General features: G+C 37.3%; 1 protein-coding gene across 4 annotated transcripts in view; it reads left to right on the top strand.

Moving 5' to 3' along the window:
- Nucleotides 1-15,011, top strand: part of CHL1 (cell adhesion molecule L1 like) — a 232,825-nt gene that overhangs the window by 148,014 nt on the left and 69,800 nt on the right. For all 4 annotated transcript variants that reach the window (XM_055414340.2, XM_055414348.2, XM_055414345.2 and 1 more), the window contains 4 exons: nt 9,502-9,624; nt 10,796-10,966; nt 11,934-11,981; nt 14,091-14,211. In XM_055414340.2, the coding sequence (XP_055270315.2) occupies nt 9,502-9,624; nt 10,796-10,966; nt 11,934-11,981; nt 14,091-14,211 (463 nt within the window). The remainder of the gene's footprint in view (nt 1-9,501; nt 9,625-10,795; nt 10,967-11,933; nt 11,982-14,090; nt 14,212-15,011) is intronic.

Consider the following 15,011-nt stretch of genomic DNA (forward strand, 5'->3'; position numbering starts at 1 on the left):
GCTATAGTTATAGTTCTATATTATAGATTATATTATTATAAACTATAATATAGTGTATAATATAGATTGATAAGAAATATAATTGAAATAAGATGAGGAACTGGGAGACAGAGGGAGAGGAAAGGAAGATATAAAAAAAAATCTGTTGTACAAGACAAGGCATTAGGGTGATCCCTAACCTGAATTCTAGTGGTTGCTATGGCAACACAAAGGAGCAGGCAGTTGCTAGACCTATAGCAAAGAAATGGCACATTTTAGTATAAGGTTCTGCAATTAAAGGATTTTGAAAAGAAAATGTTTTCTGTCATTATCAAAGCAGACCAAGTGAAGGCATGAACAATGTAAGGGTAATTCTGGCTAGAATTGGCTAGTATTGTAATTAAGAGATGAGAGTTGAATCTGACCTATGTAGTGGATAATTGCACCATTTTTTCTGCTGCTGTAGAAAAGAGGAAAGTAAATTAGGTTTCTCATGCATCATTTCCAGCTCCTCCTAAAATTACTTCATCATCTAACACCTTTCTGCAATTCTTTATGTGCTGAGTAGGACCATCAGCCCAATTCTTAGGAGTTTAAAATCAGAGACCATTTAAGGCTTCCTACAAGTTTTATCAATTGATTCTTCTCTTAAGTTGTAGAGAATTGATTCCTTATTTATATTACACTGTGATATGAGTTCTAAAGTTTGTAAAACTTTAAAGTTTTAACTCTCATTTCTTAAGCTTTTCTTTATTTTTATTTTTTAATTTATTTTATTGGAGGCAAATTAACTTACATTAATATATTGGTTGATTTTGCCATACATTGACACGAATCCACCCCAGGTGTACATGTGTTCCCTTTCTTGAACCCCCCTCGCACCTCCCTCTTCCCCATATCCTCCCTCCAGGTCATCCCCGTGCACCAGCCCCAAGCATCCTGTATCATGTGTCAAACCTGGACTGGTCACTTATGATAATATACATGCTACAATGCCGTTCTCCCCAATCATCCCACCTTCACCCTCTCCCACAGAGTCCCAAAGACTGTTCTATATATACCTATGTCTCTTTTGCAGTCTCGTATACAGGGTTCAGGTTACCATCTTTCTAAATTCCATATATATGCGTTAGTATACTGTATTGATATTTTTCTTTCTGGCTTACTTCACTCTGTATAATAGGCTCCAATTTCATCCACCTCATTAAAACTTATTCAAATACATTCCTTTTGATGGCTGAAAAATACTCCATTGTGTATATGTACCAAAGCTTTCTTATCCATTCATCTGCAGATGGACATCTAGGTTGCTTCCATGTCCTGGCTATTATAAACAGTGCTGCAATGAACATTGGAGTACATGTGTCTCTTTCAATTCTGGTTTCCTCGGTGTGTATGCCCCGGAGTGCGATTGCTGGATCATATGGCAGTTCTATTTCCAGTTTTTTGAGGAATCTCCACACTGTTCTCCATAGTGGCTGGACTAGTTTGCATTCCCACCAACAGTGTAAGAGGGTTCCCTTTTCTCCACACCCTCTCCAGCTTTTATTGCATGTAGACTTTTGGATAGCAGCCATTCTGACTGGTGTGAAATGGTATCTCATTGTGGTTTTGATTTGCATTTCTCTGATTAGGAGGGATGTTGAGCATTTTTTCATGTGTTTGTTAGCCATCTTTATGTCTTCTTTGGAGAAATGTCTGTTTAGTTCTTTGGCCCATATTTTGATTGGGTCACTTAGTTTTCTGAAATTGAGCTGCAGGAGCTGCTTGTGTATTTTGGAGATTAATCCTTTATCAGTTGCTTCATTTACTGCTATTTTCTCCCATTCTGAAGGCTGTCTTTTCACCTTGCTTATAGTTTCCTTTGCTGTGCAGAAGCTTTTGATTTTAATTAGGTCCCATTTGTTTATTTTTGCTTTTATTTCCAATATTCTGGGAGGTGGGTCTTGGAGGATCCTGCTGTGATTTATGTCGGAGAGTGTTTTGCCTATGTTCTCCTCTAGGAGTTTTATAGAATCTGGTCTTACATTTAGCTCTCTAATCCATTTTGAGTTTATTTTGGTGTATGGTGTTAGGAAGTGCTCTAGTTTCATTCTTTTACAAGTGGCTGACCAGTTTTCCCAGCACCACTTGTTAAAGAGACTGTCTTTTCTCCATTTTATATTCTTGCCTCCTTTGTCGAAGATAAGGTGTCCACAGGTGCGTGGGTTTATCTCTGGGCTTTCTATTTTGTTCCATTGATCTATATTTCTGTCTTTATGCCAGTACCATACTGTCTTGATGACTGTGGCTTTGTAGTAGAGCCTGAAGTCTGGCAGGGATGGAGAAATATATCGTGTTCGTGGATTGGAAGAATAAATATTGTGAAAATGAGTATACTACCCAAAGTAATTTATACATTCAATGCAATCCCTATCAAGCTACCGACGATATTTTTCACAGAACTAGAATAAATAGTCTCATAATTTGTATGGAAATACAAAAAACCTCGAATAGCCAAAGCAATCTTAAACTTTTTTTAGAACAAACTTGAAGTCTTGATTCTAAGTTTGAACATAGGTACAGTAGCTAAAAATCTGGTCATTACCCCCTACAGACAGAAAACTTTATACACTGTGTTTAGTTATCTACATTTAACAAAAGTGCAGTTGACTTTGCCAGGAAAATAAAGAGTAAAAAAATAAAACAACCAAACACAATGTACTGTTTTCAAATATGGAGAAAAACATTCAACTGAATGGATTTTCCAAGATATGGCATAGTAAGTTAGGCCATGAATTATTCAGCAGATCTTCATTAAACTCCCTTCATGTGTCAGACACTTTTCTAGTAATTTGACATACAGCAGTGAACAAAAGAAAGACTGTACCTAAGAAACCTAAATCCTGTGGGTGTGGTCAGTGAGTTTGGAGAGAAGGGGAGCTATTTTCTTGCCTTCATTATGACAGATATCAGTGAAGTTAGAATGATGATGTAAATAATTCCGTTTTGGCTGTTCAGTTTTATTCATCCTTGAGGGCACAGATCAGCCTTCTCCACTTAACATTCTTTAGTCTATCTTCAGTTCAGTTCAGTTGCTCAGTCGTGTCTGACTCTTCGCGACCCCATGAACCACAGCACGCCAGGCCTCCCTGTCCATCACCAACTCCCGGAGTTCACTCAAACTCATGTCCATCGAGTCGGTGATGCCATCCAGCCATCTGATCCTCTGTCGTCCCCTTCTCCTCCTGCCCCCAATCCCTCCCAGCATCAGAGTCTTTTCCAGTGTCAACTCGTCGCATGAGGTGGTCAAAGTATTGGAGTTTCAGCTTTAGCATCAGTCCTTCCAATGAACTCCCAGGATTGATCTCCTCTAGAATGGACTGGTTTGATCTCCTTGCAGTCCAAGGGACTCACAAGAGTCTTCTCCAGCACCACAGTTCGAAAGCATCAATTCTTCGGTGAACAGCTTTCTTCACAGTCCAACTCTCACATCCATACATGACCATGGGAAAAGCCATAGCCTTGACTAGACGGACCTTGGTTGGCAAAGTAATGTCTCTGCTTTTTAATATGCTATCTAGGTTGGTCTATCTTAGCCTATACTAATTTTTCTTATAGATTCTGTGTATTATTTATACATCATAAATTTTACCAGCTTATGTACACAGTGGTTCCTTTTATCATAAAAATTTTCAGTTGAACTATCATTAGAAGCCAGTATTAGAGCCTTTCTCTCATCCCTGAAAGATTCCTTGTGCCCATTTTTAGGTGCTCTCTTTCCTCTTGCCCAGGCCCAGGCAGTTGCCACTCTGATGCTTGCCTGTAGAAATGTTTTTTTCTGAATATTTCTTGTAAATGAAATCATACAATATGTGATCTTTCCCATCTAGCTTCTTTCCACTTAGCCTGATTTTTGTGATTCATTCATGTTCTAGGATAAATCAGTAGTTTGTTCATGTTTATTGCTGAATAATATTTATATAATAATGATACAGATATACCACATTTTGTTTATCCATTCACCAGTTAATGTCCATTTGGATTGTTTCTAACTTTTGACTGTTATAAAAAGAAAAATTAGTAATAATCAGTAATGTTAGGAATCACTCAGTCAGTCAATTCAGTCGCTCAGTCGTGTCCAACTCTTTGTGACCCCATGAATCACAGCATGCTAGGCCTCCCTGTCCATCACCAACTCCTGGAGTTCACTCAAACTCATGTCCATTGAGTCAGTGATGCCATCCAGCTATCTCATTATCTGTCATCCCCTTCTCCTCCCGCCCCCAATCCCTCCCAGCATCAGAGTCTTTTCCAGTGAGTCAACGTAGGAATATCCATGTGTAAATTCTGCGGAATTTTAAAAGCATTTTCTGTTGTTTGAAAGAGACTCTGACTGTCAGATATATTAATGAGGATATTAAAGGCAAGAATGATATCATCCTGTCCTATTCTTCCTTCTCTATATTGTCTTATAAATGCTGCGTGAATTCATATCAGTGATTGATTTACTGGCTAAAGATTAAAAGGATGAATAAAGGTAAAAATGCAGTATGCATTACTCATAAAGTAATGCAAGGAATAGCAGGTTTAAGGGTGAAATCACCTGTATATTGTTTTAATAGAAACTACCTAGAATTTCTAGTGTGCTGGGTTTCTACATTTCTATGAATTCTTCAAATCAGTTTCCTTAAGACATATTTTGGTTATTTACTGCTCTAATTTGGGAAGGGTAGAATAGCAAAAGTAGGGGTCCAGTGGTATACGCTAATTTCTTCTACTAATATTTGCAAACTAACCTTAGGAGGATTAATTTGTTCAGTAGAGAGTGCAACTTAGCGTTTTAAAGGTTTAATTAAGGCCGAGGATTTTGCTCTCATGCGTCCCAGTATGTGAATGACTAGAATGAAATGGACTGCATTGGTTGTCCTTCCTTAGTGTGAATTCATTACCAGTTCATAGACTGAAAGGCAGTGCTATTTCTCTGTACTTCTAAGTGGGTTAATAGGGTACTCTACAGGAAATGGGAATCAATTAAATCTCTTTGCAGACAGAAACTGGAGTTCAGGGTGATACAGCATGTGAGCTCAGTTGCTTGCATTCATGATAATGATGCCAGACTGTCAGCAATTTGCTGAGCACATTCAAGGGAAAAGGAAAGCACTCAAAAGCTCCCCAGGCCAGTCCTGTAAACAAAGTGAGAAGTCAAAATAGATAAAGCTCTTTGGCATAGGAAGGGGGACAGAATAATTCATGAAACAAATCATAGATTCTCTATGAAATACAGTCTTTCATCCCTCAGGTGCCCTCCCTACTTTCTTTGATAAAGTTAATTCCAAATAGTTGCATAAAATGTAGAAGTTGTTATCATACAGGCTACATGAAAGATTGAAAACAATAGCAAAGGAAAGCTCTTTGTCCCTTTGCCCATCTCTGTACAGTGTGGCTGGGTTTACCCTGTAAAGTGAAAATATTTGAATAAGAGCCAACATATTGAGTGATTTTTAAGTGCCCGGCACTATGTTAATTGATTTCTATGAAATAGTTTATTTAAACTTTGCCACAAATCACTGAATTAGGTGTCATGTCGAATTCCACTTTATGAATAAAGAAACTGAAGGACATTAAGTAATAGGTTCAGGTCACAAAGTAAGGGATGAAGCCAGGATTCAGCCCTAAGCAGCTGGCTCCAGAGCTCATGTGTGTAATCCGATGCTGCGCAGTGTTGCCTATGCTATGATCATTCTGTTAACACATCCTCTGGATAAGCTAAAAAGCATTATCCTTCTTTGTTGAAAATAACCTTGGCAATAGGTTATCAGACTCAGAGAGAGATAGAGAATATAGGGAGATTTGATTTTATTCTTTGGGTATCAGAGAAAGATACTCTGTAGGTAACATGAAAATAATATGTAGGTAACTTGGTTAAGTCTCCAGTACCTTTTCACTGACGTGGTTAGTCAGAATTACTTGTATTTCATTAAATTTCTCTGATGACATTTCATTACCAGTTCTTTACTGTTAAGTTGGTTGCCATGTGGGACTGTGCAACTTCACCTTAAGAGAAACCTCTGAGGGAGGCTTTTGAGGAGCCCAGAGAGACGAATTGAAAGGTTTCTAAGGTACTAGAGAAAAGTAAAAAGGGGACACAGAAAGTAAGGATAGTGGTCTGAAGCAAAATAGCCAGTTAGTTTTAGTATCTAAGCCAGAGCCAGTTATAGGCTAGTCTGTAGATTAAAAAATTGTTTTCACAAGTCTGCTATATTTCAAGTACAAAGATGTTATTTTTTTTACTATATCCGTTGGAAGAGTTAAGATGATGGGTTTCAAAACGAATTGTCAGTACGTCAAGTATAGAGCTCCTAGAGATTTTGTATTTGCAGGTTTGCTGTGTGTTGATAGCTTCAATAAGAAGACTAACATGTAGTTAATTTGTCTCTCAGAAAGGCTTTTCATGCCAGGTGGGTTTTTATGGAATTGTGCCCTTGGAGTTGTTACTAGAAGTTTGTCTTCTACACTGAATAATGAATGTGGAAGCCTATTGAAAAATAGTAAAAGGATGGGTGCTATGCTTTGCTTGATTTCCTGATGAGGTAGATTGATAGGGACTAAATGTTTATGGCTTCATCTAGACTTGGTATTATGAGATTTCCAAACGTTCTTCAAATCCTCCTTAGGTAAATGCTAATGTAGAAGTGGATGCTGATTCCTTTCTTAAGACACCATTCCATGGTCAAGTCCAGTCACAATTAGTTCAGTTCAGTTGCTCACTTGTGTCCAGCTCTTTGTGACCCCATGAACTGCAGCACACCGGGCCTCCCTGTCCATCACCAACTCCCGGAGTCCACCCAAAGCCATGTCCATAGTCACAGTTAAGTGATACACAATTAAGTGATTTTGTTTTTGGTGTTAATAGAGCACTCATTTGAAATGTGTTGGTGAGCTCCAGCACTGTAGTTGCCTTACACAAAAGAAAAATGACTGTTTACAATTCATGTTTTTAAAGTATCGCATCTGTCCAAACTCAACAGTGCTAATGTTTATCACCAGAGAAATACAATTAGCAAAAGTCATTGGTTGGAGTTAATTTTAAATAGTCATTTTTTAAAATGAATTGAGGTAGACGTCATGCTTGCAGTTGTTACAATAATTAAATTTCACATTTATCTGTGGATGTTAAAATATTCACTTTTTTGCTTTGCATCAAATTTACAATATAGTTTGAAAGTCAAAGAGTGAGATCTAAAAAAACCTGACAAGTTTATATCCTTTACAGTGTTTATTCTCGGGCATTAAATTATTAAATATATAAATATTCTTCCCGGTTTCCAGGTATTAATTTCATCTTTAGTTAAAGCTGTTCCAGATTTATGGTATGTGATAAAGGCTTTGGTAGACTTCTAAATCTTATTTTATCTTTTTTATTATGAATGCCTTGGAAGCCAGTTGAGTAACATAGTTACACTTTTGTAATTAGAATTTTATAATCTAGATTTAATTAATGCAAGGATGATACTGCTTCACTGGTGATACTATCTGTTTGAATTATTAAATTTTTTCTAAAGAGACAGCTCTCCAATTAGGGCTTTATACAACTTAATTAGCGACTTTACAATGGATACCACCCAGGGAACTGTGTATTCATGTTTGGCACTGTAAAGTTTGCTAGTTGCAAAACAGGATTACATGTGTCTTTTGTTTCCTAGTCTGTTTCCCTTCCTCTTTTGCTTCCATTTTCTGAGTATAGACAGATAAATAGATTCAATAACTACCAAACATCACTGCTAACTTCAATAACAATAAATACTGAGCTTTAGTGAGAGCGAGTTTCACTAAACAAGTGATTTGAATTTGGAGCTTAGGGTACATACTAGTTCTGTAAGTTACTGCACTTTACTTGCATAAGGTATATTTCTGCAAAATAACTTGTATAACATTTGCTGTCAGTCGAAGCTAAGGCTTTACCAAATAGGTGGTAGTGATAATTTATGAACAAGGTACATATAGGGGATATACTCAGATGCTCTTCTGTCTTTTGTTGGAAGTGTCATTCTACCTACAGCAAAAGCATGATTCCAAGATGGTTCAGTTCAGTCACTCAGTCGTGTCCGACTCTTTGCAACCCCATGGACTCCAGCACGCCAGGCTTCCCTGTCCAACACCAACTCCTGGAGTTTGCTCAAACTCAAATCTATCAAGCCTTAGTTTTGACTGACAGCAAATGTTATACAAGTCATTTTGCAGAAAATACATCAAATTCATATCTAAGATAGTTCCCATCTCAAATTTATTTCCAGACTTGCCAAGAGAAATCTTAGAATGAGTAGACCACGAGGGAATCCACTGAGGACTGTCATATACCAGCACCTGCCTTTTGAACTGGCAGAGGCAGTGTAATAATGACACTGCCCCCTGCGATGTTAAGCTGTGAAAGGTCCTTGAATTTAGACAAAAAGCAATTCACTGTAGCTAGTGCATTGAGAAGAAATGTCAGCAAATTCCCTCAATCACTATGGAGTTAGAGTAGGGGGTGGGGGTGAGGAGCAAGGGAACGGCACAAAGCTTCTCAGGAGGAAAATTGACAGTAAATATATTTTTAGACTCTCAAGAATGAAAATCATCTTTTGTGAGCCATATTTTAAGAATGAAATATGGAGATGAAAAACTGCTAATCAATTCCATCAGGTCAGGAATCCTAAGTAATTCTACAATGCAGATGTACAAATAATGTTGAGGCAGAATATATTTTGAATATTCTTAAAACTATTTTATAAATAACTTCATAAAATATCAAACTTTGGTGTTGTATTTCAAATTCTGCACTGTTGTGACTTACATTCTCAGTAATTGCACTGACCTTTTTTAGGAAATTGATTCCAGCATGGGAAAGAAACAATATTTTGAAATACTGCAAGGTCTCCTGTCCTACATCCATTTCATTTCATTTAAAATTTTATTTGCTGGGAGTGATTCCAATGTGGATGGCTCTTTTTGCAACTTCTAGTGGTCATGTTTGGCTTTTCATTGTATTCATACCATTTTTTCCCCATGTGGGCTTTGAATTGTGTATTTTGTTTGATTATGATCTGAATGGAATATTTGCCAGTCACATTCAAGAGCTTCCGAATAAAGCAAAATACAGAAAATAAGTACCTGCCTAAAAATAAATCACAAGGTTTGGAGAAAAATGATACCAAATGTATGAAAACTTAAAACGAGCAACTCCTATGACTTGGAGCTTATACCTCTTCACTGAGAAATATACACAAGCATATTGTTGCCTCATTGATGGCAAAGCAAAAATATTTGTTATCTACAGTTACAGAACTCAGAAATATTTTTAAAGTTGTATAATGATACAGCACAGATTATTAACAGTATTTTCCTCTACAGAACATAGACAAGAAGATTTAGGGTGTTGAATTTACTAAAAATGTTCCAATTTCCACAAGAAGAATGCTTTAAGATAATACTTGTAACATTAAGCATTACTTGTAAGATTAAAATTTTTAATTGGTGTCTTTAAATGATTTTTTATATCAGATGCTCCAAAATTCCCCAAAGAAAAAATCGACCCTCTTGAAGTGGAGGAAGGTGATCCAATTGTCCTTCCATGCAACCCTCCCAAAGGCCTGCCACCTTTACACATTTATTGGATGAATATTGGTAAGTAATGTTCTCTTCTATCAATAAGGGACATTTTAATTTCATCCATGTGTCAAATGACATACTGAAATGAAGGATACAAAATTATTATTAACTTATGAATGTGAAATCAAGTATAGTTTAAAAACTATTTCCATCTATAGTCTGCTCTAATTTCTGAATATACATGAAAGCACTAGAAAATCACTAAATATGTCTTGATTTTGTCATATCTAGAAAGAGTAGAGTCTGTTAATATGATACAATATGTCTATGAAGGAAATACTTATTTTCCAAACATCTTACTTACCTTGGGGCTATTATCCATGTCAAAGTTGAGAATGGCTTGTATCTGTGTTGCTAGTTTTATATTTCTCTTTTAATATGTTGCACCTACTTAATACAGTGATGCACAAAGAAATTAGTATTACCTTCTTTGTTTAATTTTCCAAAAGCTATTATCAGCTCTTGGGTTGCGATTCCAGTTTCTTGTAAACCCTACTTCTGGCATGTGCCTTAGCAGGTCTATCTAAATCTTTTCTCATTGTGACCCACAGAGAAAGGTAATAATCATACAGTATTTGGAAGAAAGCAAAAGAAGCTACTCTTGATTGTAGCCAGAGTTCCAGATTCCATCCATCCTAGAACTTAATTAACTAGGCTGCATCATGGAAGAGGGAATAATATCTCAAACACAATTTTGTAAAAATCTGTTTTTAACAAATATAATCCTAATATAATAAAAGTAATAATTAGGCCATTATCTGTTTGGACTAGTTTTGAAATAAGTCAACGCAGAGCCATAGAGCAGAAGTAGAATCCTAAATGCTCAGGAAAGGTCGAGTGCCCAGACAGTTGTCCATCAGTGTACTTCAGTTAATGGTAATAAGCGCTCTCTCAATGATTTTCTTGTTTTTTTTTTTGTGTTTCACTTCTTACTCACTAATAGCTTCTATAGTAAGACCAGACTTGGGAGGAATAGGAAGATCTTACATGAAAAATAAAATAATATGAAAGAAAGGATAATGGGAAAAAGGCGACAAGGTATAATAAAGGACAACTTGCCTGGAGAATCCCAGGGATGGAGGAGCCTGGTGGGCTGCCGTCTATGGGGTTTCACAGAGTCGGACACGACTGAAGCGACTTAGCAGCAGCAGCAGCCCCTTTTAATAACAAGATATTTCTCTTCCAGAATTAGAGCACATTGAACAAGATGAGCGAGTATACATGAGCCAAAAGGGAGATCTGTACTTCGCAAATGTGGAGGAAAAGGACAGTCGGAACGATTACTGTTGCTTTGCTGCATTCCCAAGATTGAGGACTATTGTGCAGAAAATGCCAATGAAACTAACAGTTAACAGTTGTAAGTTGAAATAATTTATTGTGCCAGCATGAATGTGGAAGACAAATGTGTCTGTAATTTTATTCTGGTTGAAGCCAGTTAAAGCTGGGTTGATATTTTCCAGCATTGTTTAGTTTAACTCTGGAGACTTCCATCCACATGAAAGAGACATCTGCAGCTGCACTTCGACAGTAGCTCTGTCTCCTGCAGCCAGAAAATCAAATCTCAATTCCCAGGACAAGTGTATTTCACTTGATGACTAGAGAGTCGAGTCATTTTCCTTGTGTGAAATACAGAACAAAATTCCAGGATTTTCTCAGCAAGTCTCAAGCTCAGAATCTCTGTGATTTTGGATAAACTGGCAAGCCTGAAAATGTGGGAGAAAAGAACAGAGTTAAAAATAACAAGAAGTAATATTATCATTTTTATCACATCAAAATTTTTTTGTATTTCCAAAATTGGCAAAGTTATTTGAATTGCTTCTCTTTCCTACTTGATTCTGCAGATGGCTTTCTGGGTTCTTAAATTTGAAAACTGTCATTATTAGTGGAAGAAATAACCAAGATTCAAAGGGCAGAGATAATCTCCAGAAATTCACTGACTGAATAACTAGCTCTGGTAGAGTCAAAAGTTGGCATGACCATTCCATTGTCTAATGTGGTTCATAATTTTTTCATAATTTGTTTCATCAATTTGTCGTGTGTTGATCCTCTATGCCAGGGCTTCACTATAGCATCCTTCAGCAACCTCAGTTCTCTTTAATGGAGCTCTAATTTGTGTCCTTTCCACCCAGATTTCATGTATGGTAGCTCAAGATTAAGCTCTTTATAAATATTTTTCAACTATGTTCCCAAAGGCGCTGTTCTAGTGAAGTATGCTTATACCTCATTTTGTAATTTTTGTAGGAGAAAACTATGGCTTTTCATTGTTTTGATGTCAGCATCTACCATTATGTTTGTGAGTTTTTTCTTCCATTTTTTTATTTCAGTAAAGCATGTTAATGACTCGAGTTCATCCACAGAAATTATTTCCAAGGGTAAGTTGATGACATGTAGAATGTTGACATTTATTTTCACCTGTGGTCACTCATTGTCATCTCAGAATTTGAACTTTAATTTGAGTTTATTAATATACTGATACTCTTAGTAAGGAAAGGGTTAACAAGAACCCTTAACTTAGAGGGTTCTATTTTCTCCCATCCCCATTAAATGTATGTAAAAGGGGGTAATATTTATAAATGCATAACTATATAAATACACCTATATACTTATTGATGATGTAATTACCATAAGTAAATGCATATACATATATAACATTATGTTTTTCATGGAGTAATTTTATGGATCTCCCAAAATGCCTCTTATGGTTAATCAGCAGTTTGGCAGAGAGCTGTTACATGAAGAAAGGAAAAAGCAATGGTTGAGTGTAATGGAAGTAGAGAAAGCATTGAGTGTAAGAAAGTCAAATGGTTATTTTCCTTTCTAGACCTCTTGAAGTACTTACTACATGACTGTCCATTGTGATTCAGTGAGAAAGAATATAAGTTGTAGCATTTTCCAAGCTCACTTGTCTATGAAATGGTTTTTATTATTTAAAAAAAATTTTTTCCCATAGAACATTTAACCAAATTATATAGTAAGTAGTTTTTCTACAGAGAAAAGAATCATTTGTCTGAATGCAACAAATATTTCTTTTATAATTGGCACCAGCAATGAACCCTCCATGATAACTTTGGTAATCTAATATACTGATAACATAACCAGGGCTGGATGAGGGCTCTCCTTGGTGTACCCTCAGTTTGAAAATGTACTGATTAGGTGTATATAGGCAACATCGTTTCCTTTGAGGTCAATAACACAAGCATACGTTGTTGTATCTTTTCAGCACTCAATAAAATCATCACACATGGATGGGAGGGGAGTTTGGGGGAGAACGGATACATGTTTATGTATGGCTGAGTCCCTTTGCTGTCTACTTGAACCTATCACACAATTGTTACTAGGCTGTACTCCAATATAAAAGTGTAAAAAAAATCACACCGTATAATACATGTTCAAAAATTATTTTTCAAAAAGCAAATGCTTGTAAGGAAGCTATGGCAAGGCTTTCTTTCCTCTGCTCTGGTAGCAGCCCTCACCTCTGCACTTCCTGTATCACATCAGATCACATTGACATTGGATGTGAAACATAATTTGTGTGAACACTTGGAATGGAAATCAGAATTTGCGTTGAAAAATGGAAGCTTCCTCATTTTCCATTGTATTTGAAAGGCTTATTAGGAAAATGGGGCTTCTCTGGTGGCTCAGATGGTAAAGAATCTGCCTGTAATGCGTGAGACCAGGGTTCAACCCCTGGGTTAGGAAGATCCCCTGGAGAAGGGAATGGCTACTCACGCCAGTATTCTGGCCTGAAGAATTCCATGGAGAGAGGAGCCTGGTGGGCTGCAGTCCGTGGGGTTGCAAAGAGTCAGACAGGACTGAGTGACTTTCACTTTAGGAAAATAAGAAATGGAATATTTCCTTACCAGTTACTGAGATGCCTTGTGAATCTGTCCATACAACAGTGTTTCTCTTTGAAGATATAAGACTGAAAATAGAGTCACCTCATTGATAAATTCATAGATGCCTGGCATGCACCACAGGCTTCTTGAATCAGAGTTTCTGGGTGTAGGGACCAGGAAACGGTATTATAAGAATCCTGTCAGATACTTAGGCACATCCAATTCAAGAAAACTACACACGGCCATCAAACCTGACCAAGTATGATTAAAATGTGGAATATAAAGCTATTGACGGTCAATGAACTTAAGGCTTTCATCAAGAAACTAATTATCTTGAACACTGTTTGAACTTCTGAATTTGAAGATGTGGTTTGAATCATAACCTTTATAAAACTTGATGCAGCACTTAGTTAATGTATCTGAAGGGCGATGGTGCTTCCTGGTAAGAGTGGAATCTATTTAAATAGGAATATATTAAAATGTGTGAAATATATGTGAAATGTGTGAAAATAAATTAAAATGTGTGTGTAAATATACATACACACACACAGATCCATATGGTTAAATATGCTTTAGGAAGGATTGAGTGCCAAAGGAGTTTCTTAGTTTGAACAAAATCTGAGTCTTTTCTGTTCTGTTCTGTAGCAAATTCGATCAAGCAGAGAAAACCCAGACTACTGTTGCCTCCTCCTGAAAGGGGCAGTGAGTCTTCTGTTACCATCCTCAAAGGGGACACCCTGCTGCTCGAGTGTTTTGCTGAAGGCCTGTGAGTAACTTGACCCTGTTCGTGACTTTTTCCATTCTGTTCTGTAAAGAATGAGATAGCAGTGAAGAGTGTGCCTGCATGCATCTTTAAAAATGATTTCTTTAGAAGAGAAAATCCTGTTACTACCTTTCTGGGGAAAGTAATTTACACTTCTCTCTGCAGATTTCAGGCTGTGACCGAGATTGATTTATAATTAGATAGCTCTGTCAGTTGGTGAAAGTGTGAATGGAGGGGGCATTGACAGTGCTCTCCTTACCTCAGTCAACAAGGGGATGCATCCTTCGAGCATGAGGTTGTGAAGAGTCAGCCCTCACTATTGGTGCCAGGTTTATGTCTTCCTGCTGTATTATTTGTCCTGCTTCTGCTTGTTACGTTTTCCCAGGTTCTTTGGATCTCTATTTGTTATTTTACCCACCTGTCTTTTGCACACAAGCAGATCTAGATCACGCAATTTAAATTTAAAAATTTTTTTTTTTTTTTGTCTGCGCTGGGTCTTTGTTGCTAGGCATAAGCTTTCTCTAGTTACCGTGTGCAGGCTTCTCGTTGCAGTGGCTTCTCCTGCAGCAGAGCATGGGCTCTCGGCACGCGGGCTTCAGGAGTGACACCACGTGGGCTCAGTAGTTGTGGCTCCTGGGCCCTCGAGCACAGGCTCAATAGTTGTGACACATGAGTGTAATTGTCCTGTGGCATTGTGAAATATTTCTGGACCAGGGATCAAACCCACGTCTGCTGCATTGGCAGGCGGGTTCTCAACCACTGGATCACCAGAGAAGTCCCAGATCATGCAGTTTAAGAGAGTT

The sequence above is a fragment of the Moschus berezovskii genome, chromosome 24 (genome assembly GCF_049115385.1).
Source record: "Moschus berezovskii isolate FMDL1 chromosome 24, NW_MosBer_1.0, whole genome shotgun sequence".
NCBI lineage: Eukaryota > Metazoa > Chordata > Mammalia > Artiodactyla > Moschidae > Moschus > Moschus berezovskii.